The 26,984-nt window shown below is 42.9% G+C and overlaps 2 protein-coding genes across 13 annotated transcripts in view; one reads left to right on the forward strand and one right to left on the reverse strand.

The window, feature by feature from the left end:
• dennd10 (DENN domain containing 10) overlaps positions 1-26,777 on the forward strand; it is a 38,263-nt gene extending 11,486 nt beyond the window's left edge. Inside the window, exons 1-11 of one of the 7 annotated variants that reach the window (XM_014199666.2) lie at positions 21,971-22,096; positions 22,232-22,280; positions 23,806-23,915; positions 24,160-24,356; positions 24,465-24,544; positions 24,642-24,790; positions 24,961-25,072; positions 25,290-25,390; positions 25,787-25,894; positions 26,046-26,140; positions 26,369-26,775. In XM_014199666.2, coding sequence (XP_014055141.1) covers positions 23,870-23,915; positions 24,160-24,356; positions 24,465-24,544; positions 24,642-24,790; positions 24,961-25,072; positions 25,290-25,390; positions 25,787-25,894; positions 26,046-26,140; positions 26,369-26,536 — 1,056 coding nt within the window. In that variant the 5' untranslated portion in view covers positions 21,971-22,096; positions 22,232-22,280; positions 23,806-23,869 and the 3' untranslated portion in view covers positions 26,537-26,775. Of the gene's footprint in view, positions 1-21,970; positions 22,281-23,785; positions 23,916-24,159; positions 24,357-24,464; positions 24,545-24,641; positions 24,791-24,960; positions 25,073-25,289; positions 25,391-25,786; positions 25,895-26,045; positions 26,141-26,368 lie in introns of those variants that run through there. The other 6 variants (XM_045719426.1, XM_014199658.2, XM_045719425.1 and 3 more) reach the window with 6 other exon arrangements.
• Positions 5,136-21,562, reverse strand: LOC106604689 (eukaryotic translation initiation factor 3 subunit A). 6 transcript variants are annotated; one of them, XM_014199605.2, is made up of 23 exons: positions 21,374-21,562; positions 19,306-19,496; positions 19,064-19,200; positions 18,618-18,781; positions 17,902-18,101; positions 17,527-17,735; positions 16,779-16,950; positions 16,329-16,433; positions 16,050-16,148; positions 15,390-15,506; positions 15,005-15,190; positions 14,323-14,670; positions 12,623-12,727; positions 12,383-12,496; positions 12,055-12,177; positions 9,633-9,786; positions 9,139-9,338; positions 7,405-7,493; positions 7,286-7,303; positions 6,729-7,168; positions 6,332-6,506; positions 5,984-6,171; positions 5,136-5,687 (listed from the first exon to the last, which is right to left on the reverse strand). In XM_014199605.2, the coding sequence occupies exons 1-23, from the start codon at positions 21,420-21,422 to the stop codon at positions 5,476-5,478; spliced, it is 3,795 nt and encodes a 1,264-aa protein (XP_014055080.1). In that variant the 5' UTR covers positions 21,423-21,562; the 3' UTR covers positions 5,136-5,475. The 6 variants fall into 6 exon arrangements, with proteins under 6 accessions (XP_014055080.1, XP_014055111.1, XP_014055102.1 ...); XM_014199636.2 differs by having other exon boundaries at positions 6,344-6,485; positions 21,374-21,547; XM_014199627.2 differs by having other exon boundaries at positions 6,332-6,485; positions 21,374-21,547.
• Positions 26,778-26,984: the final 207 nt, after the last annotated feature.

Raw genomic sequence — 26,984 nt, forward strand, 5'->3', positions numbered from 1 at the left:
AGCATTGAAGGTCCCCAAGAACACAGTGGCCTCCATCATTCTTAAATGGAATAAGGTTGGAACCACCAAAACTCTTCCTAGAGCTGGCCGCCCGGCCAAACTGAGCAATCTGGGGAGAAGGGCCTTGGTCAGGGATGTGACAAAGAACACGATGGCCCCTCTGACAGAGCTCCAGAGTTCCTCTGTGGAGATGGGAGAACCTTACAGAAGGACAACAATGTCTGCAGCACTCCACCAATCAGGCCTTTATGTTAGAGTGGCCAGAAACAAGATTCTCTGGTCTGATGAAACCAAGATTGAACTCTTTGGCCGGAATGCCCAGCGTCACGTTTGGAGGAAATCTGGCACCATCCCTACTGTGAAGCATGGTGGTGGCAGCATCATGTTGTGGGTATGTTTTTCAGAGGCAGCGAGTGGGAGACTAGTCAGGATCGAGGAAAAGATGAACGGAGCAAAGTACAGAGAGATCATTGAGGAAAACCTGCTCCAGAGCACTCAGGACCTCAGACTGGGGTGAAGGTTCACTTTCCAACAGGACAGGGACCCTAAGCACAAAGACAAGACAATGCAGAAGTGGCTTCGGGACTAGTCTCTGAATGTCCCTGAGTGGCCCAGCCAGGTGTCTCAAGCTTGACGCGTCATACCCAAGAAGACTCAAGGCTGTAATCGCTGCCAAAGGTGCTTCAACAAAGTACTGAGTTTAAAGGGTTTATTGTTAATACATTTGCAAACATAAAACTGTTTTTTTTCGTCATTATAGGGGTATTGTGTGTAGATTGAGGGGGATTAAAAAACATCTATTTTAGAATAAGGCTGTGACATAACAAAATAATACATGTCAATACATGCTAGGATCACCTTTGGCAGTGATTACAGCTCTTTCTGGGTAAGTGTCTAAGGGATATGCACATCTGATATATTGTATAATATTTCTACAAAGCCAACACCTCCTTTGGCCGCCTTTCCTTCCAGTTCTCTGCTGCCAATGAATGGAACGAATTGCAATTATTTTTTTTTAATCACTGAAGCTGGAGACTTATATTTCCCTCACTAACTTTAAACATCAGCTAACCGATCGCTGCAGCTTTACATAGCCCATCTGTAAATAGCCCATCCAATCTACCTACCTCATCCCCATATTGTTTTTATTTACTTTTCTGCTCTTTTGCACACCAGTACGGAGAAGAAAAAAAAAAGTATGATATTTATGAAATGTATGCATTCACTACTGTAAGTCGCTCTGGATAAGAGCGTCTGCTAAATGACTAAAATGTAATGTAAATGTACTTCTACTTGCACATCATCATCTGCACATCTACCACTCCAGTGTTAATTTGCTAAATTGTAATTACTTCGCTACAATGGCCTATTTATTGCCTTACCTCCTCATGCCATTTGCACACACAGTATATAGACTTTATTTTTCTCTATTGTGTTATTGACTGTTTGTTAATTCCATGTGTAACTCTGTGTTGGTTGTGTCGCACTGCTTTGCTTTATCTTGGCCAGGTCGCAGTTGTAAATGAGAACTTGTTCTCAACTAGCCTACCTGGTTAAATAAAGGTGAAATAAAAATAAAATAAATTATTAAAAAAATAAAAAATTAAATCTCTGTCAAGTTGGTTGTTGATCATTGCTAGACAGCCATTTTCAAGTCTTGCCATAGATTTTCAAGCCGATTTAAGTCAAAACGGTAACTAGGCCAATCAGGAACATTCAATGTTGTCTTGGTAAGCAATTCCAGTGTATATTTGTCATTGTGTATTGTCCTGCTGAAAGGTGAATTTGTCTCACGGTGTCTGTTGGAAAGCAGATTGAACCAGGTTTTACTCTAGGATATTAACCGTTGTTACCGGTGTAGAGAGGAGGCAGTTGCAGGTTTAGAGCTACTGAATTTATTTACATTTTTACATATACATTTTAGTCATTTAGCAGACGCTCTTATCCAGAGCGACTTACAGTAGTGAATGCATACATATCATTTCATGCATTTTTTTTTTGTACTGGCCCCCCATGGGAATCGAACCCACCACCCTGGCGTTGCACACACCATGCTGGCGTTGCAAACACCATGCTCTACCAACTGAGCCACCATACATCAAAGCGGGACGAAACCCAAACGCTGTTGTGCTCAAAATATATCTTCATAAACAAAAAGGCACAGGGCGAACCCAAAGTGCAGAATATAAAGTACTCAGGAAATATGAGAGATTCCTCTCAGGAAAACAAGTAACATTTACAATGACCGACAAAGACAAATGGCAGAGGGAGTATATATACAGTGATAAAGTGGGGATTGAAACCAGGTGTGTGTAATGATGACGAGACAAGTCCGGGGTTGATGTGTGAAGGGTATTTGCCAGCAGTAGGTTCAGCAGCAGCTAGAAGGCCGGCGATGCCGAACGCCTGGGCTGGACAGGACAGGAAGTGATAGCGAAGGCTGGTGTGACAGTTCCCCCCCAGTTTTATGTTAGAGGATTTGGGCATGATTTTTGAAGCATACTGCCATTATTAGATTTTTGTACTAATGTGGATTGTTCTTTGGAAAAAGGCTGCACATTACATTTTCGTTTGACAGAATATGCAAATTAACCAACTTTGCTTAAGTGTTTTAGTGAGAAAAAAATATAAATCGGATAACAATTACATATGTAATAATAATAATCTGATATTTTGCTATGATTGTTGCTTTTTCCAATAGTTTCTTCTTGGTAATCCATGCACACGACATGCTCGTCGAACATCTCATTCCAAAATCATGGGAATTAATATGGAGTTGGTCCCCCCTTTGCTGCTATAACAGCCTCCATTCTTCTGGAACATTGCTGCAGGAAGTTTCTTCCATTCAGCCACAAGAGTATTGGTGAGGTTGGGCACTGATGTTGGGCGATTAGGCCTGGCTCGCAGTCGGCGTTCCAATTAACCCCAAGGTGTTCAATGGGGTTTAGGTCAACGCTGTGTGCAGGCCAGTCAAGTTCTTCCACACCGATCTTGACAAACCTTTTCTGTACGGACTTCACTTTGTGCACGGGGGCATTGTCATGCTGAAACAGGAAAGGGCCTTCCCCAAACTGTTGCCACAAAGTTGGAAGCACAGAATCATCGTATGCTGTATGCTGCATTCGTATGCTGCATTAAGATTTCCCTTCACTGGAAGGGAAATCTGAAATACTTGATAGCTACCTACACAAATAGCTAGCTAACACACTCCACATACCCTCTCTTGACTGACCCACCACAGCCAAACCATCCCAGTACCAGAAGTATACACCCCTCACCTGATCAACCCAGACAGACTCTGCAGCGTCCTGCACAACAGTTATTATTATCATTATTGATATGTTTGTTTTTATTTACTTTACGACCCCCCCATCCTGGGAAAAATATGATTTGTCCCCCCCAATATATCACTGAAACATAACTATGTAATTTAAATAATATTAATAATACGCAATGAAAGCAATTGTGCTGATTATAGACACTTAATAGCGCGTTTTTAAGTTTCAAAAGATTGCAACCCTCCCCACCCTTTGCCTCACAATGGTTTGATCCACTGCTAGTTCCTTAGCTTGCTAGGTAACAGAGAGGTCGTATCTACTGTCTGAAAGGCACTCAATGCAAGTAACTGACGTGAGGTTAATCCAGTCAATCGCGCACACACACTAGCTGAAAATGCAGAGCTAGCGCGCAAATATTAACTATTAAGCTAGCTAGTACCTATTCCATTTATGTGGCGTCGTCAAAGATGGAATCAGCATGCAGATGATGTAAGTTAGTGCTTCAAAGTCCCTGTGATAAGGTTAGCGATAAACTGAAATCCAAACTGAACAGAACTACACTCTTCTACCATTGTCTTAAATATATTTAATGGTCTCGTTGCAAAAGCTAAATTGTCGCAAGTGAACTTTTATTTATTTATTTTATTTCACCTTTATTTAACCCGGGTAGCAAAGATTATAGCAAACACCACTGAAACTGAATTGGTGCTCGCTAGCTTTGCAAATTCAGCTATTGTTGGAAGCCAGCCAATATGAAACAAACTATTAAAATTACAAAAGGTTGCAGCATATGTTGTGTAAATGGTGAACTCATACAGCTGTCAACTCTTGTCATTTTAATCCGTTTCACATTTGCTAGATACCTTTTAGATCGAAGCCCAAATAGAATGATAGAAGATGATAGAAGCCCATCTCCTACTGTAAATAACCTACACACTGTGTGTGTGTGTAGCCAGCCAGCCAGGTAGAAAAATAAAGACCGACATCTGAGTATTTTTCAATACACCAAAACGCATAGTAAGAACCCTAGTAGCCTAATATCTCAAAGACTAGTTGATAAAATGTTCATAAGAAAGAAATGAAATTCTAATGGAAATGTTTCACAATGATGTCATTAGGCAGAGCAGGCAACAGATGGCACAGAGACAGCAGAGTTGGGGACAGATATGCAGGGACAGACTGGCAGAGACAGGGAGTCTCAGGTAAGTTTGTTGAGTCTTTGTTTGGCAACATTATGAAAGGTTCTCAATTTTTTTGACTTGTAAAATAGGAACATAATTGGAAAATGCCATGGATACCCCCACTCTCAACTTAAACTGGTGACTGAACTAAGATTTGTTAAAGGCAATGGTATTGCTGTTGTGATTAGTTGTGTAGTTTTGGGTATCGGTAGTTAGGAGTACGGCAAACACCTTATTTCTTTGGTTCCTCAATATACATTTACCATATTACAATGTAGGCTATGTGTTACAGCACTACTTTTGGTGTCCCCCTCAGGAATTGCTCTTGAGAAAATTTCATGTAATTGTCCCCTCCAAAGTTGATATCAGATTTTCGCCCCTGTGTATGCATACGGGTGTGGCTGAAATAGTCCAATCCACTAATTTGAAGGGGTGTCCACATACTTTGGTATTTATAGTGCATGTAAAATGTTGTTAGGTTGAGGGTTAATGCCACATTTGATGCAGCCCAGTAAAGACCAAAAAGTTACTAAAACTTGTCTTACCAGAAAAATAACAAATCCTGCTCATCCTTCAAAAAGGACCAAGTGTAAGACAAGTTCTACAAAGTGGCTACGCTACCACAATCAGTCAGACCTTGAGCATTAACAGAGAAATTGAGTGAGCAAAGAAAATCAACTGTTGAGCAAAGTACTTTATTAATAAAGGCCGTATTTATCTATAAACATGCAACTCATTGTGTCAAATATGGTTGAATGCTTTAAGATAGAACCACACACTAGATATTAAGTGAGACTAATTGTATACTCTAAGCATGCACATCAAAATGGGAATTAACTAGTTTTTAGGTTAAGCAACCTTAATTCTAACAAAATACATACTCAATGGCAATAGAGATTGTTGATGAGATGACAAGCTTATGCCAAGGTTAAATTACTAGGAGGCTGGCAGCAATAGAGGTGTACAACAGTCCTTGTGGGGCCATTTGAAAGCAGATGCTCAGAGAGAGGGTGGACTCAGCGGCGGGCCACAGTGGTCCAGCCGTCATCGTCGGTCTCTTCGTTGGTCTTCTTGGCGCGACCAGCGTTCTCTTTGTCTTTCTCCGAGCGCCAGGAGCTCTTCTCTCCATCCGCTTCACGCTCACCCTCTCTGGGTCTGGGGGGAGCCGGACGTTCCTCTTTACGCACGTCACGCTTCTCGTCGCCGGCACGGCGCCAAGAGCCTCCTCCTGTGTGCAGAGAACCTGTCTCGTTAGGGGATTGCATCTTAACTAAGTACTGTGTTTAAAAATACATCCTCCAGACTGGAAACACTACCAGAGAACAGGGGTTACAGTAGTCTCATTTTTTCATGATTATAGGCATGTAAGAGTATTGCTGCATTAATAGGTTGATGTTTGATACCGGTCGACGCTTGCAGTGAATACAGACCTGGCTAAATGGTTTAAAACTAAACTTTACACCGACATTTAAAAACATGTGGATAGTAAGATAGGTTGCAGAGGACTGAGCAGGCTCATCTTACCTTCTTCAGGCTCTCTGCTGGGTGGGGGACGGTCACGGTCATCCCTGCGCTCAGGTCGCTCTCGACGGATAGGAGGGCGATCCTCGCGGTCAGGCTCTTCCTGACGAGCAGAGTCTCTCCAGCTTTTCTTGGGCGCCTCATCATCAGCACCCGGCCTTCTCCAAGCACCACCACCACCTCCCTCCTCCCTGAAAACAGAGGTCCCCGATTACAGCATACTTTTTTTTTTTTTAAACACCTGTAAGACTTTCACTATATGAGTAAAACCATCCATCAGTTCAGGGGCAGTCCTGATCATATAGTGTATGAGGCTTCACATCACAGTAGTGCTGTTTGTAGTCCACATACTGTGCGTCTGACCTGGGTGGGCGGCGCTCAGGGAAGCGTTCGCTCTCCTGTTTTTCCTCTCTCTCGCCCTCGTCGCCCTCCTTGCTCCCGCCACCTTCGCGGGGTGGACCCCAGCTCTCCTCGCGGGCCTTCTCCCTCTCACGCCAGCCACCACCTGAAGCAGACACCAGAGCAACTGCCCATGATCCAGCACAACGTGTAAGAAGAACTGGCAAAAGTTGCCACTACACAAACATTTACTATTAGAAGTTTATTAAATATGAATTAACATAATTATAGGAGAACAAGTATAAAGAAGCGGGCTTTCGACAACAACACACCATACTACACAAGACAAACATGCAACCACATTTAAATTATCCATATTTGGGACAGATTAAATGTGAAACATCCATACCGGGCCGGCCAGCTGGCTTCCATGGCTTGTCGTCACGAGGTCCGCCCCTTTCGTCATCTCCTCCTCTCCTGGGGCCCCAGGTGTCATCATCAGCCCCGCGTCTGGGGGCCCTGGACTCGTCCGTGCCTCTGCGGGGGCCGTCATCAAAGCCACGGCGGGGACCTCTGTCTTCGTCAAAGCCACGCCTGGGGCCATCATCGAAGCCTCTGCGGGGAGCGCGGTCCTCGTCCCCTCCCCTTCTAAGACCCCGGTCATCATCCCCAAAGGTTCTCCTTGGTGGACGGTCCTCGTCCATGCCTCTGCGCAGGGGGCGGTCGTCGTCCCCAAAGCCCCTGCGTGGGGGTCCACGGTCGTCGGCTCCACCACGGCGAGGGCCGTCTACTCCTCTCCTGGAGGGTGGCTCTCTTTCTTTGTCATCGCCGCCATCGGCTCTCCAGTCCCTAGCGAGAGAAAGGACAGAATCATTATAGGACAGGTCACTTTGACCAGTGAACACAAAGTATTTTAAACCAGGTCAAATGCTTCAAAATATGCAATCTGAATGAAATTCCACTCACTTATCTGGTACGGCGTCACTATGGAGAGTAATAGAAGATTTTTTTTGACCAGTGAACAAAATGTATTTTTAACCAGATGAAATGCTTCAAAAGTACAGTCTGAATTAAGTCCCACTCACTTATCAGGCACTGGGCGACGCCTCTCTGATTCAACCTCAGTACGCCTCCTCCATCCTCCTCCTCCCTCCTCCTTCTCAGCACCCCAGTCCTAGAGAGGAAAAGAGTGTACAACACTGAGTGACAACTTTCATTAACACACACACACACACACACACACACACAGCAAAAAAGAAAACGTCCCTTTTTCAGGACCCTGTCTTTCAAAGATTTGTAAAAATCCAAATAACTTCAGAGGTCTTCATTGTAAAGGGTTTAAACACCGTTTCCCATGCTTGTTCAATGACCCATAAACAATTAATGAACATGCACCTGTGGAATGGTCGTTAAGACACTAACAGCTTACAGACGGTAGGCAATTAAGGTCACAGTTATGAAAACTTAGGACACCTTTCTACTGACTCAAAAACACCAAAAGAAAGATGCCCAGGGTCCCTGCTCATCTGCGTGAACGTGCCTTAGGCATGCTGCAAGGAGGCATGAGGACTGCAGATGTGGCCAGGGCAATAAATTGCAATGTCCGTACTGTGAGACGCCTAAGACAGAACTACAGGGAGGCAGGGCGGACAGCTGATCGTCCTCGCAGTGGCAGACCACGTAACATCTGCAGGATCGGTACATCCAAACATCACACCTGTGGGACAGGTACAGGATGGCAACAACAACTGCCCGAGTTACACCAGGAACGAGTTACACCAAGTTACAACAGGATTGCTCCATCAGTGCTCAGACTGTTCGCAATAGGCTGAGAGAGGCAGGACTGAGGGCTTGTAGGCCTGTTGTAAGGCAGGTCCTCACCAGACATCACCGGCAACAACGTCACCTATCCTGACATGACCCTCCAGCATGACAATGCCACCAGCCATACTGCTCGTTCTGTGCACAATTTCCTGCAAGACAGGAATGCCAGTATTCTGCCATGGCCTGCGAAGAGCCCGGATCTCAATCCCATTGAGCACGTCTGGGACCTGTTTTATCGGAGGGTGAGCTCTAGGGCCATTCCCTCCAAAAATGTCCGGGAACTTGCAGGTGCCTTGGTGGAAGAGTGGGGTAACACCTCACAGCAAGAACGGGCAAATCTGGTGCAGTCGATGAGGGGGAGATGCACTGCAGTACTTAATGCAGATGGTGGCCACACCAGATACTGACTGTTACTTTTGACCCCCTCTTTGTTCAGGGACACATTTTTCCCATTTCTGTTAGTCACAAGTCTGTGGAACTTGTTCAGTTTATGTCTCAGTTGTTGAATCTTGTTATGTTCATACAAATATTTACACATGTTAAGTTTCTTTTTTTTGCTGAGATAGATTCCCCCCCTCTTCTATATTTTATAGAACACCATATTTGCAACAGTATGATAATTTCATCTCATACCTTTACCTGATATTTTTGGGACTTCATAACTAAGTAAACAGGGAAATGGAGTACATTCATGCCCCACTTTCCACCCAAAATGTCAAGAAATGTCACTTTTTACTTTGAGATGGCTGCCTGTGGTTCTCGCTCTCAGTTCGCCAGTGAAATAGAAGTGCATTTCATTTCAAGTCGCTCTTTTGAGTGATCAATGAAGGAGAATCATCACTGAGCGAACAAAACTTAAGCGCTATATAAACCCATTTATAAATATTAGAATTATTTTAACATCCCTCTAAAGTGAGTCATCTTTGACTCAACAGAAAGTGAGCTGTGAGAAAGTGCTCTGGAGGAGATGTGGGCAGGAATGTGTAGTAGGCTACCTTAGCTTCTCCTCTGGGTTTCTCTTCAGACCTAGCAGGGGCCCTCATCTCTTCCTCCCTGCGGCGCTCACGCTCCTCGATCTCCTGCTGCCGGGCTCGCTGCTTCCTCTCCTGCTCCTCAAGTTTGCGCAGGCGCTCCTGGTACTCCGCCTCCTCTGCCTCACGTGCTTCCTGCTCGATGCGCTCACGCTCCTCGCGCTCTGCGACACCACATGGGATAACACGTCGATTCAGACAACAGGACACTGAGGACTATGGGGGGCAACCGTCACATGGGACACACAGATGAACAAACACCAACACACTTGGACCCGAAATCTGTGTGCAGAACCTAAGTTTTTGCAGATATCTTCCATTGACATCAATTAAGTTACTATTACCTTTAAGAGAAACTCAGAGTCGACAAGATCTAAGATAACTTGACATCCATACTATATACACCCATACTATACACAGCAAGTCTTCTCTGGGCCTGAGGTGTAACTCGGATGTACCTTTCTTGAGCTGCTCCTCGTGGATGCGCTGGGCCTCCTCCTCCTTCTGGCGGTAGAAGGTGTTGCGACGGTCCTCCTTGCGCTGGATCTTCCTCTCCTCTAGACGCTTCTTCCTCTCCTCCACCAGGCGCTCCTGGAACTGTTTCAGTTTTTCCTTGGATGGTAACAAGAACAAAAATATTGAGGTGTATTCTTAATAAAACAAATATATCTTACTGAAGTGGATTCTTAATAAAGGAAATGTAAAAAAATAAGTCACTCCATTGACAATGAACACTTTTCTGGTTATTCCTGCTTTCTTTGTAGCAACTGATAAGCTCTTTAAAGTAAATATTCACCCATGTTGAATGTTATATTGTTTTCGTGCGTCGCTGAGTGATGTTCTATCCATTCCCTGGGCCAATTCATGTTAATCTGAGATATTGCCGTTCAAGCAGGCAGAAATTCAGCCGGTTATGACGTAGCACTGAGATAAAGCCGCTCTCACTACACTGGAAGTTAATAGGACTTTTAGATTGCCAAAACCTTCCATCATACATGTCAGATGTCATAACGTGGTAGGTTGTCTTCTCTCGAATGAGCCATAGACCATATATTCCTACCTCAAGAAATGTGGAATTGAACATGGGGTCTAACAGTGTTCACACCTTTCAGACAATTTCTGTGAACTCAGTGCGCTTTGCTTAATTTTTTGGTGTGCGGTGTGAACACTCCAAAAAGGAACTCAGACGCCTCAAAAGAGGCCCCCAACAGAAACCATCTCGAGAGGTGGTCTGAGTTTGGTTCGCTTGAATTCCGCGGTCCGGTTCCTTTTTTTAGGGCGATGTGAAAACTAAGCTCCCCAGGTTTGCTCGTTATTAATCCCGCGCCACACACTAGACTATTGCAACACTGTTTCCCCTGCCATAGGCCCTCACATTGGTGCCACAAAAGAGAGAAAATGCTGTGCAGGTTCACAGAAAAAAAAAAACGTGTGCCGTTTTTGGATATTGATTAGCGATTTATCAAGGATGCACAGAAATTCCAAAATACTCTGTGTGGAGTTTAGTTCAGATTATTTGTTTGCGATGTGCTCTATAGGCCAAGAGAGCTTCATAAACTGTTTATTCAATAGTGGGGTTTGAATAGCGTGAGATGACAACATATTTGGTAAGAAAACATAAGAGTACAAAATATATTCTAGCTCTTAAAGGGGCAGTAGCCTACATTGGGTGTACAATTTTCAATTACAACGTTATTTAATCTGCAGTTATTAATTCTGTTACCAATATGTACATGTTAATAGTATCTTCTGATTGCATTTAGTTAAAAGGTGAGCCATAACTGTAATCTATTAGCTTCCAAAATGTAAGTAGGTATATGGTAGATCTAGCTGTCCGTTAACACATTTGGATGGAATGGTTCGTCCTGCACTTTGTAAAAACCCACAGTGCATTGAGTGAATGTTGGGAAAAAAATCTTGGTTCCTTTCTAAACATAGCAATGTGAATGCAAAGAGGACTCACACCACAAAATAGGTGAAGTGAACAGGCAAACGAGTTGTGTCCTCAAAGGCAAGGGCAGCGTGAATACAAAGAGAACTGAGATATTTTGCTTTTATTTTTACCACAGAGTTCACTTTAAAAGAGGACTGAGATTGGTTCTTTTAAAGAGGACTATATGTGAAAACACCTTAACACATTTCTCCTATTTGTAACTCGTCATGCAATGGACTGACCAGTGACAAATAGGAGAAATGTGTTAGGGTGTTTCCACATATAGTCTATTGCGATTGTCAGACTCCACTCTGAGGCATATTGATCTAAAGGTTAAACATGGTGAGATTGTAGACTCTTAAATTGATAGTGCAGTTTGTTTAGGCGATATTACAGCTAACTAGCTACTTCACATGCTAATATTGACTTTAGTATTATTGTGTAGCTATGTTAGCTAGCCCGCCCATATATAGAGCACTGCATTGTGGGTTTTGTAGTCGACTTGAGCTGCATCAGAATTCCACATGTTGCTACCAACCTTATTATAATGACAAAATGAAAAAAAAATTCACAAGAAATATTGTTCAGTGTTATGGAACACTTGAAATGACAGGAATGAGTGGTTTTGGGTGGATTTTTCCTTTAATGCCATTGCCAATGGGCTTCTAGAATCGGTGGTTTCATGCCAATTTTAATTAAGCAATAAGGCGCCTTGGGGTTTGTGGTATATGGCCAATATACCATGGCTAAGAGCTGTTCTTATGCGCAATGCCTGGATACAGCTCTTAGCCGTGGTATATTGGCCATATACCACAAACCCCGAGGCGCCATATTGCTATTATGAACTGGTTACAAATGTATTTAGAACAGTAAACAGTTATTTGTCATACCCGTGGTATAATCAGCATCCAGGAGCCAAACTACCCGGTTTTAAAAATGGCATTTACCTCGTAGATGAAGCTTCGAGCGTCTGTTATTTTGCCCACAAAATTCTCCTTGTCCTCCATCATTCTGGACATCCTTTGCTTGTGCTCCAAGGCCCTCTCACGTTCCACCTTCATGTTGCTGATCTACAACACAAAACAGATGGACCATAATCATTGACCATTGTGTAACGACAATAAAAATGTAAAAAAATGTAATCACGAAAAACAGAGACCAGTCAGCCTGACAGTTTTCCATCGCTAGAGCGTTCAGTTCGTGCCTGCCTTCTACAATGGCTTTGTGAATGTTCAACACAAAAGGCATAGACGCTAAATAAATATATCGTCTTACCCTCTCCTCCTCTTGGAGCTCCCATAACTCCATGTCCTTGACACGCTGCTCCTCATAGGCCTTCTTGATCAAGGGGATCTCCTCCAGACGTTTGGCCCTCTCAAAGTAGTCAATCTGCAAGGACCCACGAAACATTGAGTGAGTCATTTTTCCCCTAGTGGAGGTCTTTATGCATCACCTGTTTGACAGGCAAGACCAAAAACAAGGAATATACATTTGCTGAACTGTAAATGTCTTCACCTTTTTCTCCTGGTTCTTCAGGCGGTCCTGAAGCTCTCTCTTCTCCTTCTCAAGCTGCTCCACCTGTTTGGACATGATGAAGTCAGGGTCCAGGTCCTCAAGGTCCTGTGCAAAAGGAGGTTAACAGTTAGTTAATTCCACCATTGTAGAGCCACACTTCATTTCCAAAACTCATTCTAGATATAGGTTAATATTCCGGACTCCGACATTGCTTGTTCTAACATGCCTTAAATTTCTTATTCTTGTTTTGATTTTGGATTATGTATGTATTGTATTGCTAGATATTGTTGCAATTTGAGCTAGAAATATACGCATTTCGTTGACCTGCAATAACAAGGGAGGTTAAAATTGTATACGTGATCAATAAACTATCTATACTGAACAAAAATAAATGCAACAATTTCAAAGATTTTACTGAGTAACAGTTCATAACGAAATCAGTCAATTGTAATCTATTCATTAGGCCCTTATCTATGGATTTCACATGACTGGGAATACAGCTATGTATCCGTTGGTCACAGATACCTTTTATAAAAAAGGTAGGGGCGTGGATCAGAAAACCAGTCAGTATTTGGTGTGACCACCATTTGCCTCATGCAGCGTGACACATCTCTTTCACAGAGTTGACCAGGCTATTGGTTGTGGCCTGTGGAATGTTGTCCCACTCCTCTTTAATGGCTGTGAAAAGTTGCTGGATATTGGCGAGAACTGGAAGACACTGTCGTACACGTCAACCCAGAGCATCCCAAACATGCTCAATGGGTGACATGGCTGGTGAGTACTGCAGGTCATGGAAGAACTGGGACATTTTCAGCTTCCAGGAATTGTGTACAGATCCTTGCGACATGGGGCTGTGCATTATCATGCTGAAATATGAGGTGAAGGCGGCGGATGAATGGCACGACAATGGGCCTCAGGATCTCGTCACGGTATCTCTGTGCATTCAATTTGCCATTGATAAAATGCAATTGTGTTCATTGTCCGTAGCTTGTGCCTGCCCGTACCATAACCGCACCACCACGGGGCACTCTGTTCACAACGTTGACATCAGCAAACCGCTCGCCCACACGATGCAATACACGTAGACCACGTGTATGGCTTCGTGTGGGCGAGCGGTTTGCGGTTGTGAGGACAACTGCCAAATTCTCTAAAACGACATTTGAGGAGGCTTATGGTAGAGAAGTTAACATTAAATTCTCTGGCAACAGCTCTGGTGGACATTCCTGCAGTCAGTATGCCAATTGCATGCTCCCTCAAAACATCTATGGCATCGTATTGTGTAACAAAACGATGCACATTTTAGTGGCCTTTTATTGGCCACAGCACAAGGTGTAATGACCATGACTGTTTGATCAGCTTCTTGATATACCACACCTGTCAGGTGGATTGATTATCTTGGCAAAGGAGAAATTCTCACTAATAGGGATGTAAATACATTTGGGCACAACATTTGAGAAATAAGCTTTGTGTGTCTACGGAACATTTCTGGGATCTTTGATTTCAGCACATGAAAATGGGACCAACAATTTACATGTCGAGTTTATATCATTTTTGTTCAGTGTACATTCCAGGCAAACACTTATGGTACTGATAAGGGTTTGACCCATCGATCTCAATCTGCGATCTTTTCATTTTTAACAAAGCAATATGTTGGTCGGGTGTCAGAGTGTACAGCTTAGTTGAGCTTGTGTGTGGTTTACCTCTATATCGATGTCTTTGAAGGCCTTGGCTCCCAGCTCTGTCTTCTTGATCTGCTCCAGCCGCTCGCGCACCGTCTTCTTCTTGATCTGCTCGTGCTCCTGCATGATGCGCTCCTTCTCGCGCTCCTTGGCCTCCTGGCGCAGGCGCTCCTCCTCTGCCTTGCGCACCTTCTGCAGCTCCGCCTCGCGCTGCTCCAGCTCCTCTTTCTCCCGCTGGATGTTGAGGTTCTCCAGGCGCTCCTTGCGCTCCTCGATGGTCTGCCGGCGGGCCAGGATGCGCTGGTGCTCCTTGCGGCCGTTCTTCAGGTAGGCGGTGATGGCTAGCTGGCTCTGCTCCTCGCGCTCTTTCTGGAAATGGTGGACAAGAGGGTAGAAGAGTGAGAGATGGGGAGAGGTTTGTTAGAGCGAGAATGAAGAGGAGCAATAAAGATTGTGCATGAATAGGGGTTTCACGCAGTATCAATGTGAATTGGTGGTGTGTGTGTGTGTGTATGCACGGAACAATACATATAGTATTGGCACAAAATGTTACCTTTTCAAAATGCCTTAATACCTTATAATAATTTATGGAATGCTGAAAGCACGTTTTGATATTTTATCAGGGAGGACAGCGACGTTGTCTACTTCTTTTAGGGCTAGCAGTGCATGTACAAATGCCATCTCGACGGGAGGCTGTACTCACCAGCATGGATGCAGGCTTGATGACCTGGATTGCCTTGGCCAAGGAAGACGACATGGCTGTCAGCTGGTTCCTGATCTGGGCAGAGGGCATGTTCTGCAAGAACGGCCCCACGGGAGAGTCCTCCTTGGTGGAGTAATTCAGGTCTGAACCAAAGCTCAGGTTGCGAGTGGTGTGGTCAATTCGAACCTAGAAAAAGACATTTCAAAAGGATTTCAAGTCATTCTGTGTAACAAACAGAAGTGTGTTAATATTTTAGTTGTGGAAATATTGACTGAATAGGTATGAGAATTAAAAAAAACAATGTATTTAGGTGAAAAATCAACTTGGGTGTTTGTACAATTTTGCACAGAGAATATTATTGACAAATCCATGTCCAGTACTCTACCTGCAGATCGCAGTGTCGAGCAGCATCCACAATGGAGCGCTCCAATTGGAAGGGATCCACAAATGGAACCAGGGAGGCCAGACGGTTGAACTCAATGCTTTGATAGATCTGAGCCACCTAATATCCCATTAAAACAAAAGAGGTCAGTGATTAGTTAATAGGACCACAATGTACATACAATACATGACATGTTACACAGCATATTGTTACAATCAATGAAATCATGCATTCCACATTATAGCAGGGATGGGCAACATCCTGAGGCTTGAGGGCCACGTCAGGATATTTTTTTGGACCGTTTGTTAGTAAAAAAAAAAATGTATAATCAATGCGTGCTGTAATAAGGACAGTGATTTTAAAATACATTAGGTAGATAACATTTACATACTTTCTATCAGGTTTTATATGTTCAAATGTAATTTTATCCACTTAATTTTTTTTTTTTTTACTAAATCCACCGTGGGTGGTATTTAAATCGGCTCGCGGGCCTCCTAGTGCCCATCCCTGCACTATAGAGTTACAAGGACAACAGACATAGTTAATAATAAAGTCATATTGTATGGCATTGTATTGAATCAGTTATTGTTTGGCACATATTCGTGCCATTTAATTACAAGTGAGATTAACAGACCATTAAAGTATAAGTGAGCAATCAGTCACCTGCTGCAGCAGCCTGAGGATGGTATTACTCTGCAGGTGGGGAACATATTGCTGGAGGTCCGCCTCCTTGTCAGACTGGTCTCTCACCCAGTTCAACACCTATGAGGAAGGTCAATACCACAGATGAAGAAAAACAAATGGTAAATGAATCAGCCATGACACAAATAGTTGTAATTTCAGAGGAATTATATTTGTATGTATTTTATATCGGTTTTGGACAGTTGCAAGTCAAATTGCCCAATGTTGCGACATTGTAACTTCTCTGAATTCAAATGTTACCTTTGTTACTCTTCCGCTCAGCTTCAGTGGGTGGAAGTCCATCTCCAGCCAATTGTACAGCTCCTTCACTTCAGGTACAATGTACTGCAGCAAGTTGAACCGAACCTAAAGGGGGAAACATAACATGCACATAGCACTGAAAGACCCCTGACAAAAGGACAACTAAAAAAGAAACAGCAGTTGGTCAAACTTCCTCTGGTAAAAACCAAGTCAGACTATTTTTGGACAAGCTAACGTCATGCAAGTAAATCTCAGCAATGGAAAAACGAGTGTTTATTTGAATTGTTCATTATGTAGTAAACAAATGTATCTGTATGGGTAGTTCACAGGACTAAAACAAGTAGAATACAAAACTCCTAACACTGACATATGGGACATACTGTTACCGGCCTGCTCACAAACAGAAATCTATGGTTATTTCTAGTCTGTTCCATGCATGTGGGTACATACCATGTCATTGATGAGGCTCTGGCGGGTTGGTGGGGACTGCAGGCCCAGTAGTGTGGCCAGCCTACGGTGTTTCTCCACGATTATGCCGTCCATGTCCAACAAGCGGGCGATGTCGGTGCGTTCCGGGGTGATGGGAATGGACAGGGTGGCCAGGAGGACCCTTGTAGACATCCTGAGGGAGAGAGAGGAGAGAGGAGAGCCGTGAGCAACTGCCTGACCTGCAACCTTGTGTAACCGATGTGAAATGGCTAGTTAGTTAGCGGTGGTGCGCGCTAATAGCGTGTCAATCGGGTGACGTCACTCGCTCTGAGACCTTGAAGTAGTTGTTCCCCTTGCGCTGCAAGGGCCGCGGCTTTTGTGGCGCGATGGGTAACGATGCTTCGTGGGTGTCAGTTGTTGATGTGTGCAGAGGGTCCCTGGTTCAAGCCCAGGTTGGGGCGAGGAGAGGGACGGAAGCTATACTGTTACACTTGGATCTACCCATCACCAAACATTGATGACAAAAAGCACACGAACATGAAGAGGAAGGGGGCAGTGTCCTGTAGCGTAACAAAAGGCACTGATTAGTTGCAAATGGGGCAGAGGTGTGAGGGTGACTGATCGACATGTGATTAAGGTAAGAGAGAAACCATAAGTCCGGTTGATGAACGGTCTGACCATTGTTTTTGTTGTTGTTAAGGGAATGGCCATTCAAGTAATTCTATGTGCCACACATTCCAACAGACTGGTCAGGACTGGGCTTGCATACCTCTGCATCTCTTCCTGGGTGAGGTTCTTGCGCATCTCCCTGGAAAGGTGGTAGAGGCGATGGAGGGTGCAGGCGTGGAACAGGGCGTTCCCAGACTTCCAAAACACAGTGGACACCTTGTTGTAGTAGTTGGCCATAAGTTGAGGCTTGGGGGGCTTCTTGGAAAGGGCGAAGAGACCATGGATGTCTTCCACAGCCTTGAAAGCTTCCTGTAAAAATCAAAAATCTAATTTCACCATTCATAACACATAAAATCAATGTTCATAATAAAATGTAGATAAAATTGCCTGTTGAATAAAGAAAATGGGCAATAAAAGTATTCGAGATGCGACATTAATACAACTAAACATGGCAAGCTAATCACATTTGAAATACCTGCCAGAGCTCCATGGCGATGGCACTGTCCAGCTGCACCAGGCGTGTTTCCAGGTGCATAGACTGGCTCTCAGGGTTGTTCAGGTTGATGGCTGTGCTCTGGTTGTGGTGGCGCTGGATCTGACCCAGATGCATGCGCAGATTGTCACAAAGCTTCCGGAACTCTGCCTTACGGGTGTACTGAAGGCAGAACTTGAAAGCTGCGGAGTACATTAGGATAAGATTAGGATAAGGAGCAATAAATTGATTATGGTGCCAGAAAATGTGAGTAAACCTAACGCTACAGTCACAGCATATTACACTTATGCATCTCAGACTTATATTTCTAATAACAAGATTGTTAGATAATATCAAACCTACACTCAAACCGGGCACTGAAAATGTACATCAGGGGGCAGCAAAAGGCGGCACGCAAGTAATTTTTTGGGGCCCCCCAAAGTTCAGTAAAAATGATTTTAGTTTTTGGTAAAAAAAAAAAAACAATTTCAGAAATCTGTTTCTAAGTATTTCCACAAAAAAAAAAATAGAATGTCTCAATGTAAATCAGGTAGGAAATGCTATTTTCCAAAACAAATCTTTTTAGGCTTACTTGTGGTCAATTTGCCGTGTACAAATGATTATAATTATTTTCGCTTCCTGACCATCCACTGACAAATTGGGTGAATGTAGTTTCCTACCCGGATGTACATCAGGTTAAAAGTTCAGACTGTGCTCACCTTGTTGGGCAATGTCGTGGTAGAGGCGCTCCACCTTGGAGTTGTTACGCAGCAGGTCCAGGCATTGGCGGTAGGATTCCCACAGAAATTTCACCCAGGGAGTGAGCAGCAGACGGTCTGTACGATCCTGGGTGTCTTCACCACTCACAGCGCTCAGAAGTACACTAGGATCACACAAGGTAGTCAAGTCATATTTGAGCTCACAGAACTACACCGTCAACATTGCATCCCCGCGCACACGTCGCCACCATGCTAACGGTTTACAGCAGAGGTGAAGCACAATAGTTATCATGGTTACAGCTATTAAAAAGGTGGTAACAATCAATACGTTTGCGGATAGTCCAATATATCTGAAAGATAGTATCAGCCCATCACATTGGAATAAGGTTTCAATGGACCCATATCTTAAGGTTAAATGGTTCCTAGTTAAATAAAAGGTTAAATACCTCTCAGGAGTCTGGATGTTGTCAAGATCCTCAATGTCCAGGACCATCTGCTGCGACTCCCCCTTGGCCGTCTCCGTCTTCTCCTCGGCCAACTTCAGGTAGGCTCGAACCACATCCTCAAGGGATTTGATGTTCACCTACAAAACAAGAGGCTCATACTTAACTCCGGCAGGTGAGTGACTTTGTAGGATCAATAGCATCCAACGTTTACGCTTGTCCAAGAGAGGGCTTGGTGTACCGACCTGCTGGCAGATGTTCTTGTACTGGTAGAGACCCTCCTTTGCCAGGTGGCTCTTGCGCAGGTCCACGCAGAGCTCCAGGTACTTGAGCATGATGGGCTCGTGGATCTTCTGCCATGTTCGATGCTTTTTGCTCTTAATGACATCGTACAAAACATCCAAAGCTGGCTGCTTTTTGCCCACCTCCAAAAACTCTGTAAAAACATAGCACATTACATGAAAAAGGATGAAAAAGGTTCTGAAGGTGAATCAGTTGCTGCAATATAACTTTCATGCACAAGGGACACCTAATAGGTGACAAATATCTGAGTCCGGTTTCCCCGACGGCGCTGGAATTTAGGCTTACGAGTGTTTTAGCGATGCATCTTTCCTACAACAGCCGAATTTGCAACGAAAGAACATTGCTAAGAGCATCATGGAGGCACGTGTCGATACTGATAGGATCGAAAGAAAGGCAGTCCGTCGCTCAGATCAGCTTTCTCCATTCATATCCTACCTTGATCTTATAATTATTCCACAATAATGACAGATCAGCTCCTAGAAAGATATCACGTATGGCCGCAAATATTGAGACGGCTTATTCTAATGCTTACCCTATAATAAACGCACTTAATCATGATTTGGCACATCATTGCACACATTAGGCTACACATCATTAAATATATTGAGGCAGAAATTAGACAGTAGCCAAATAAAACATTGAACTAACATGAAATTGATTTCAATATCATTGAAATAACAGTACATGGGCCTATGTATCCTATACTTTAGTTAGGCTATTTATATTTGAATGCAGTCATCCCGGCTCTCATTTGAAGCATCTTTTTTAACCCTTTGCTTGTTTATAACAACTGCAGACATTGGGAACTTTGGATTCGTAGTCAACTTCGTGAAGTTATGTACATCACAGAGACAGATAAACATCTTGATTCTGTTTTGTGGACGTCTGTGTATAAAGTGACTCGGCAGGGGGGGGGAAACCAACACCTAACCACGCATTTTGCTGTTCTTCAAGTGGTTTGAGGCAGGCTTTAGATTATGAGCCTTTTTCAAGTGCAACTTTAGTAACGATGTCGAATGAGATTTAACGATGCTTCTACGAAGGTTCGTTCTAATGATGAACATAGCCTTAAGATACTTTTTGGGAAACGAGGCCCTGATAGCTGACTATATATTGCATTTTTTATGATCACATACACCGGACAGGTCCAGTGAAATGTGTTGTTTTACAGGGTCAGCAATAGTAGTACGGGACCCCTAGACTAGGGGTTACTGTCCCAACCGCTAAGCTACTAGCTGCACTTTAGCTACTATAGTAGCTATTTAGCTACACCCCAAACCAGCCATATGTTGACTAACGAGTGACAATATAAATGCAAGATTAATTAGTACAGAGAACGTTAGCTATGACAACATCATGTGACAACCGACTTCCATGGGGGGGGGTTGGGTTGTGCAAACCCTGCCCGGGGAACAGGGCGATGCAAAACCAACTCGCCCATTGATAGCCAATCTTAGCTGGGCCTTCTGTTTTGGTGATCCAATCTAGCTAGTTACCTAGTTAGTTATCCAATACAAGGCTAAAAACATGAACCAGCAGCAGCTCTTACCTTTCAGTTGATGTGGCGAAACCGATTATTACTGACTTCCGAGTGAGTTGGACAAGTTGATCCCCGTGTCACTAGTTAGCAGCTTAGCTAGGGGATATGCTAATACGTTAGCTAACCCTTCAAGGCTAGGACGTGCTGACGTTAATGTTAGCTAGTCAGAGTGAACAAGATGGCAGGTACTTTTCGATGCACCCGGCCTATCATCAGTAACAGACATAAATCTGATCGGTGTGACTTTAGATTTAAAGTACTCTTGCTGAATTAGCCGGGCTATACATCTTTTAACGTAATTATGGGTAGTGTTATTCAAAGGCCTAGTGACACGGGTGGCTTGAATGGGTGTACCTGTACTTACAACATGTCCCCCCGCCATGCGTAGCTAGCGAACCACGGCAAACCAATGCGAATACATAACTGGGAAGCAAGCGCGGACATCTAAGAAATTATCATATACGACTCACCATTTGCTCGTTTGAGAGCATTCTCCGGTCGTTGGAAATATGCCGGCATTTTTCTGACTTTCTCGCGGAATGAAGAGAAGGTTGGTTTGGGTGAATTTGACTAATTTCACCGGTCCATCCGCGCCAGGCATTCACCCGTTCCGACAAGCTCCTAGGAAAGGAATGAACCACGTGAACGGCCCACATCAGTGACGACAAAGGTTCCCGTATGTAACAGAACAGACGTACATCAGATAGAAAGGCCTTAAGTAAATTATTAAGAATTATTGAGAGGAAAATGTATTTTAATTTCATGTGATTTTTTTTTCTCATGACGTTGCTGTAAAGAATTAAACAAATAAATATACGTATTAATTAAATATTAATAAACATTCATTTGCTTTGCAGGCATTTGAGATGAAAACATAACCTGACATTTAATGTGACATTTAAATAATACGGTCTTTGAGCACAACATAAATAAAAAAAGAAAATTTGTGATACATTGATTGGGGGTAAATTGAGATACATATTTTTTCTATGAGAGGATAAGAGGAATTAACTTTTCTAATATAGTATTTCTACAGTGATGATACAGTAATACCGCCAACACAGCAGGTGGCACCAAAGATATTAATCCTAAACGACGAAAAAGTCTGCATTTGTGCTGTGTATTTCTTTCTTTATACTCCAAAAAAAGTCAGTGTAAAAAAGAAAAAGACTTTTTCATGGTTTTCTTCAAAGGTAATTTTACCATCTCTACTTCTATTCTTAAAGCAACCGAAGAAGAAGAACCACTATCAGGAAGTAGGAAGATAATTTGATAGACTTTGCTTTTTGAAAGCGTCAATGTTAGCTAATAATTTATAAATGTTCTAGATTGGCTCACTCTGCACGATCATAATTGCAGATCTGGACGATACACACGGTAATTGTACTTTCATTAACTTTGTTTCCTAGTACTGTAGCTATAGTTATGAGCATAAGTGTATTCTGCAAACTGTAGCTACATGACTTCTCCTCAAATCAAATGTTATGACAGTCGAAGTTATTGTAGCTAATCATTCATTGTGGCTGGTTAATGTAGGTATAACCTTAGCTGGGTTTGTCAACTCGACATATTGGTGGAGTGAGTGTTAGGTTGCCACGACTGTCAGTCGGTACGAGGGAAAAGACCAGTGTGTTGTGAACACACATTAGCGTGAGCGACAAGAGTGGAATAGGTTGTTCGCCTTCAAAATAAAAGTTCCGTATTGAAACTGATGCAAAATGTTGCAAATCGTGAAAACATGACACAATTGTACTAGATAATGCTAAACAAGGTTGGAATGTTATATAAATTCAACAAAAGACAATTAGCTAGTTCATTTGACAAAGTAAAGTAAAAAATCTGTTGAAATCACACTGTTGATGGATTTGAATTCAGAATTGCATTGGGGGCATACTTACAGTACCAGTCAAAAGTTTGGACACCTACTCATTCAAGGATTATTCTTTATTTATACTGTTTCTACATTGTAGAATAATAGTGAAGACATCAAAACTATGAAATAACACATATGTAATCATGTAGTAACCAAAAAAGTGTTTAAACAAATTCGATAAAGTAGCCCCGCTTTGGCTTTGCATATTCTTGGCATTCTCACAACCAGCTTCACCTGCAATGCTTTTCCAACAGTCTTGAAGGAGTTTTCACATATGCTGAGCACTTGTTGGCTGCTTTTCTTTCACTCTGCAGTCCAACTAATCCCAAACCATCTCAATTGGTTTGAGGTCAGGTGATTGTGGAGGCTTGGTCATCTGATGCAGCACTCCATCACTCTCCGACTTGGTCAAATAGCCATTACACAGCCTGGAGGTGTGTTGGGTCATTGTTCTGTTGAAAAACAAATGATAGTCCCACTAAGTGAAAACCAGATGAGATTACGTATCGCTGCAGAATGCTGTGGTAGCCATGCTGGTTGGCACGATGGCACCGAAAAATAGGGCAGCTCTGCTTTTAGCATTTCTTTCCCCATACATTTTTCCCATAGGGATGGCTGAACGAACCAGAGGTAACTTATTTCTGGATTTTAGGACTACAAGCTTGCAAGCTCTATGAAGATGGTATATTCTGAATCAGGGGTGGATGGAGAAAAATCCACACCTTTTCTTTCTTTCTTTTTGTTTTTAATAATAAGGTTTCAATCTTCAATAGCTTAGACAAAGCGTGCCATGACTATGAAAACTATATATTATGAATCGGGGGAGGATGGACAAAAATCCACATCTTTTTTTTAATAGAAATTTCAGATTTTTCTCCATCCACCCGATTCAGAATATACTGTACCATCTTCATAGTCATGGCATGCTTGGTTCAATAGCCATTGACTGGAGAAAGCCGAATATCCAATGTAAAACTAATATTACTTCGGCCTGCTTGTTTGGTGAAAGTGTTGCTTCCTTGTCCTAAGTAACAAGCTATCACGAGTCCCTAATGATCAACTCCCACAGTTTACGACTGAACTGTAATGGGAGATGGCGGCACCAGAAACTCAGCTCATGCTAAGCATTGGATTAATTGGTAAGGCAAAACACCGAATATCATTCCCTTGTTGTAATTATGTTATCCTGCTGGTTGATGCATGCCAAGTGTTCTCTTGTTTGGCTTTGACTGTCACCACATGATATCAATGTGATCAAGTATTTGACTTCCTGTAAATCTTGAGAACAGTTCCAATTTAATTGAAATATATACTGGTAATATTTGTGATAATGAGTTGTGAAAGTAATATGACATAGTATACTCCCATTCTTCCCCCACACAGAGAAAGACGTGAATGCAGACACCTTGTGGGTGTGGTGCTATCCCTCAGTCAGTGCTGAGCTCCGGGAGGTCCTGCTCAGTAAGTGCTGTCTCACACGGGACAGCCAGGGCCTGAACACCTTTGTGTTCGGACAGTTCTGCCGTACCTGGTACTATATATCCACTGTAGAGGTACAGGAACCCACCGCCCTAAAGAAGGTACAGTTAGTTTATACATTCTCCATTCATTGAAAGAACTGTAACAAAGGTGTTGTAGGCCTAATGATGATAACTTCTATTATATTGCTCATATTTCTCTCTCTTTAGGTCACACATTTTTCATTAGTTGTCACAGCAAAGGACTTCAACCCTGAGAAGTATGCCGCATTCAGTCGAGTACTATGCAGGTACAACATACTACACTAATGCATCCCCATGGCTAAGTGTCTGCTTATTTAATACTTCCCCAAAAATGTATTTCTTCATGTGTATTTTATCATTCAGGATGTACATCAAACATGGGAGCCCAGTGAAAATGATGGAGGGTTACATTGCAGTCCTCACCAAAGGCATCTGCCAGAGTGATGAGAACGGCTCATTTCTCATCAAGGACTACGATGTCAGGAAGGCGTACTTGGCAGGCTCAGTGAAAGGTAAAATGTGTACTTAAAACAGTTATTACAGTGTAAGGAAATTATTGTTGATACAAGGTGCTTGACACTGTCAAGATTTCTTAATGGTATGCAAAGAAGCATGTCCATGAAGAAGCTGATACCATTTGATTGGCAGGATTAGGGTGACTATCTTGTGATTACTGTTTCAGATGTGGTGTCCCAGTTTGGGATGGAGACCATCATCCTGTACACAGCCCTTATGCTAAAGAAGAGGATTGTGGTCCATCACCCTCGGATTGAAGCACTGTTGGAGTTCACAAGGTGACTAAGGCAAATGAGGAAATGCAGTTATGGTTTGAGCTTTGACAAACATAATTGTTACATTACGGTGGGGCACAAACGATGGAAATGTAGAATATTCAATATACTTCATTGTATATTGGACTTCATTGTAGAAGTGGATAACAATGTCATTTTCTGAAAGAACATTCTAATCATTATATTAAATGTATGATTTAATTGTATTCTCCTCCCACAGAGCTCTTCCAGCTCTGACATGGCACAGGAAAGACTGGTCCATTCTGCACCCTTATGTCCACCTGACTGACAGTGAGCTGGAGAATCTCAGGACATGCACTGGTGAGGATGTCTGGATCATTAGATCCACATTACAACAAACTGATTCAGACTTGGGTGTGATCATTAAACACCAAAGAGAAGAAAATGGACTAAGGGAGGGACTTCCTGGACCTGTCCAATAGGATATGTTCATTTTCTGTTGCAAAACTATTTTAAAATGTTTTCCTTTGCATGTCCTAATGAACACAACCCAGATATTGAACAGATACCCATTGTTTCCCAACAGTCAGTTCTTCACTGACAGACACAGGAAGACTCATGCAATAATTGACTTGCATTTAATTAATTTACATGCATGTTGTTCATAAAGAAACATGTTCCTTGGAGATTTTCAACCTAGTGTTCAATTTGAGTATCCACCATCTGCATTCACCCATATGCTCACTGTCTCTGCAGGATATGTCGCAGGATTTGTTGACCCACAAGTGAGCAACAGATCTGACTTGTTTGATGTGTATGTAAACCTCCCAGATACTGAGATTACCATATCCCAGAGTGCCAAAGGTGGGTGTCACAATTAGTATATTCTTCCTATGAGTGTAGAAGACAAAGTGAAGAACGATGTTTAAAAAAAATTCTACTGAAGATAAACTTTGCTACCAATGCAAGCATCCACCATTTCTTAAACACTATGACGTCTCTACCACACTACCAGAGGCCATGGCTATGGGAAAGTTGCACAAAGACATTGGCCTCGTCATTGTCCAGTCTGCAGAGGATGCTGATAGAACAGATGGGCAGGTTATCAAGGTGAGTTGAAAGCACACATGACATCCTTACCATTTGTCCTTCTGTGCTCAGAGATGATGTTTGTGGATGTCTATTCAAAGACTTAGTATTTTATACAATTTGAGATTATACATGTAATGAAGTGTTATAGAAATGTAATACATTAAAAGTATTCAGGTATTTAGCACAATCTTTAAAAAAAAAAGCTGTCTGTTTGCGATGATGACTGAAATTCAACCTGTTTTCCAGGACATTTCCATAAAGACAAGGGAGATCCTTGCTAACCTGGCGTCCTTAGCTGAGGACTGTGAAAACTCTAAAATCACCCTGGAGAACTTAAAGCAGCGTCACTTCCCGCCTGCTACCGAAAACTTCTTGTTCCACTTGGCAGCTGCTGAGCAGCTCCTCAAGATATGACCCTTGACCTCCTACATCATCTGGTGTGAGGTCACTCTGAATATTAGCATGGGCCTTCATCTATGCAATTATACATACAGTGCATTCGGAAAGTATTCAGACTCCTTGACTTTTTCCACATTTTGTTACGTTACAGCCTTATTCTAAAATGTATTAAATAGTTTATGTATTTAAAAAAAAAACTATCACATTTACATAAGTATTCAGACCCTTTACTCAGTACTTTAGCAGCGATTACAGCCTCGCGTCTTCTTGGGTATGACGCTACAAGCTTGGCACCTGTATTTGGGGAGTTTCTCCCCTTCTCTGCAGATCCTCTCAAGCTGTCAGGTTGGATGGGGAGCGTCACTGCACAGCTATTTCCAGGTCTCTCCAGAGATGTTCAATCGGGTTCAAGACCGGGCTCTGACTGGGCCACTCAAGGACATTCAGAGACTTGTCCCGAAGC

Source organism: Salmo salar, chromosome ssa01 (assembly GCF_905237065.1).
Source record: "Salmo salar chromosome ssa01, Ssal_v3.1, whole genome shotgun sequence".
Classification (NCBI taxonomy): Eukaryota; Metazoa; Chordata; class Actinopteri; order Salmoniformes; family Salmonidae; genus Salmo; species Salmo salar.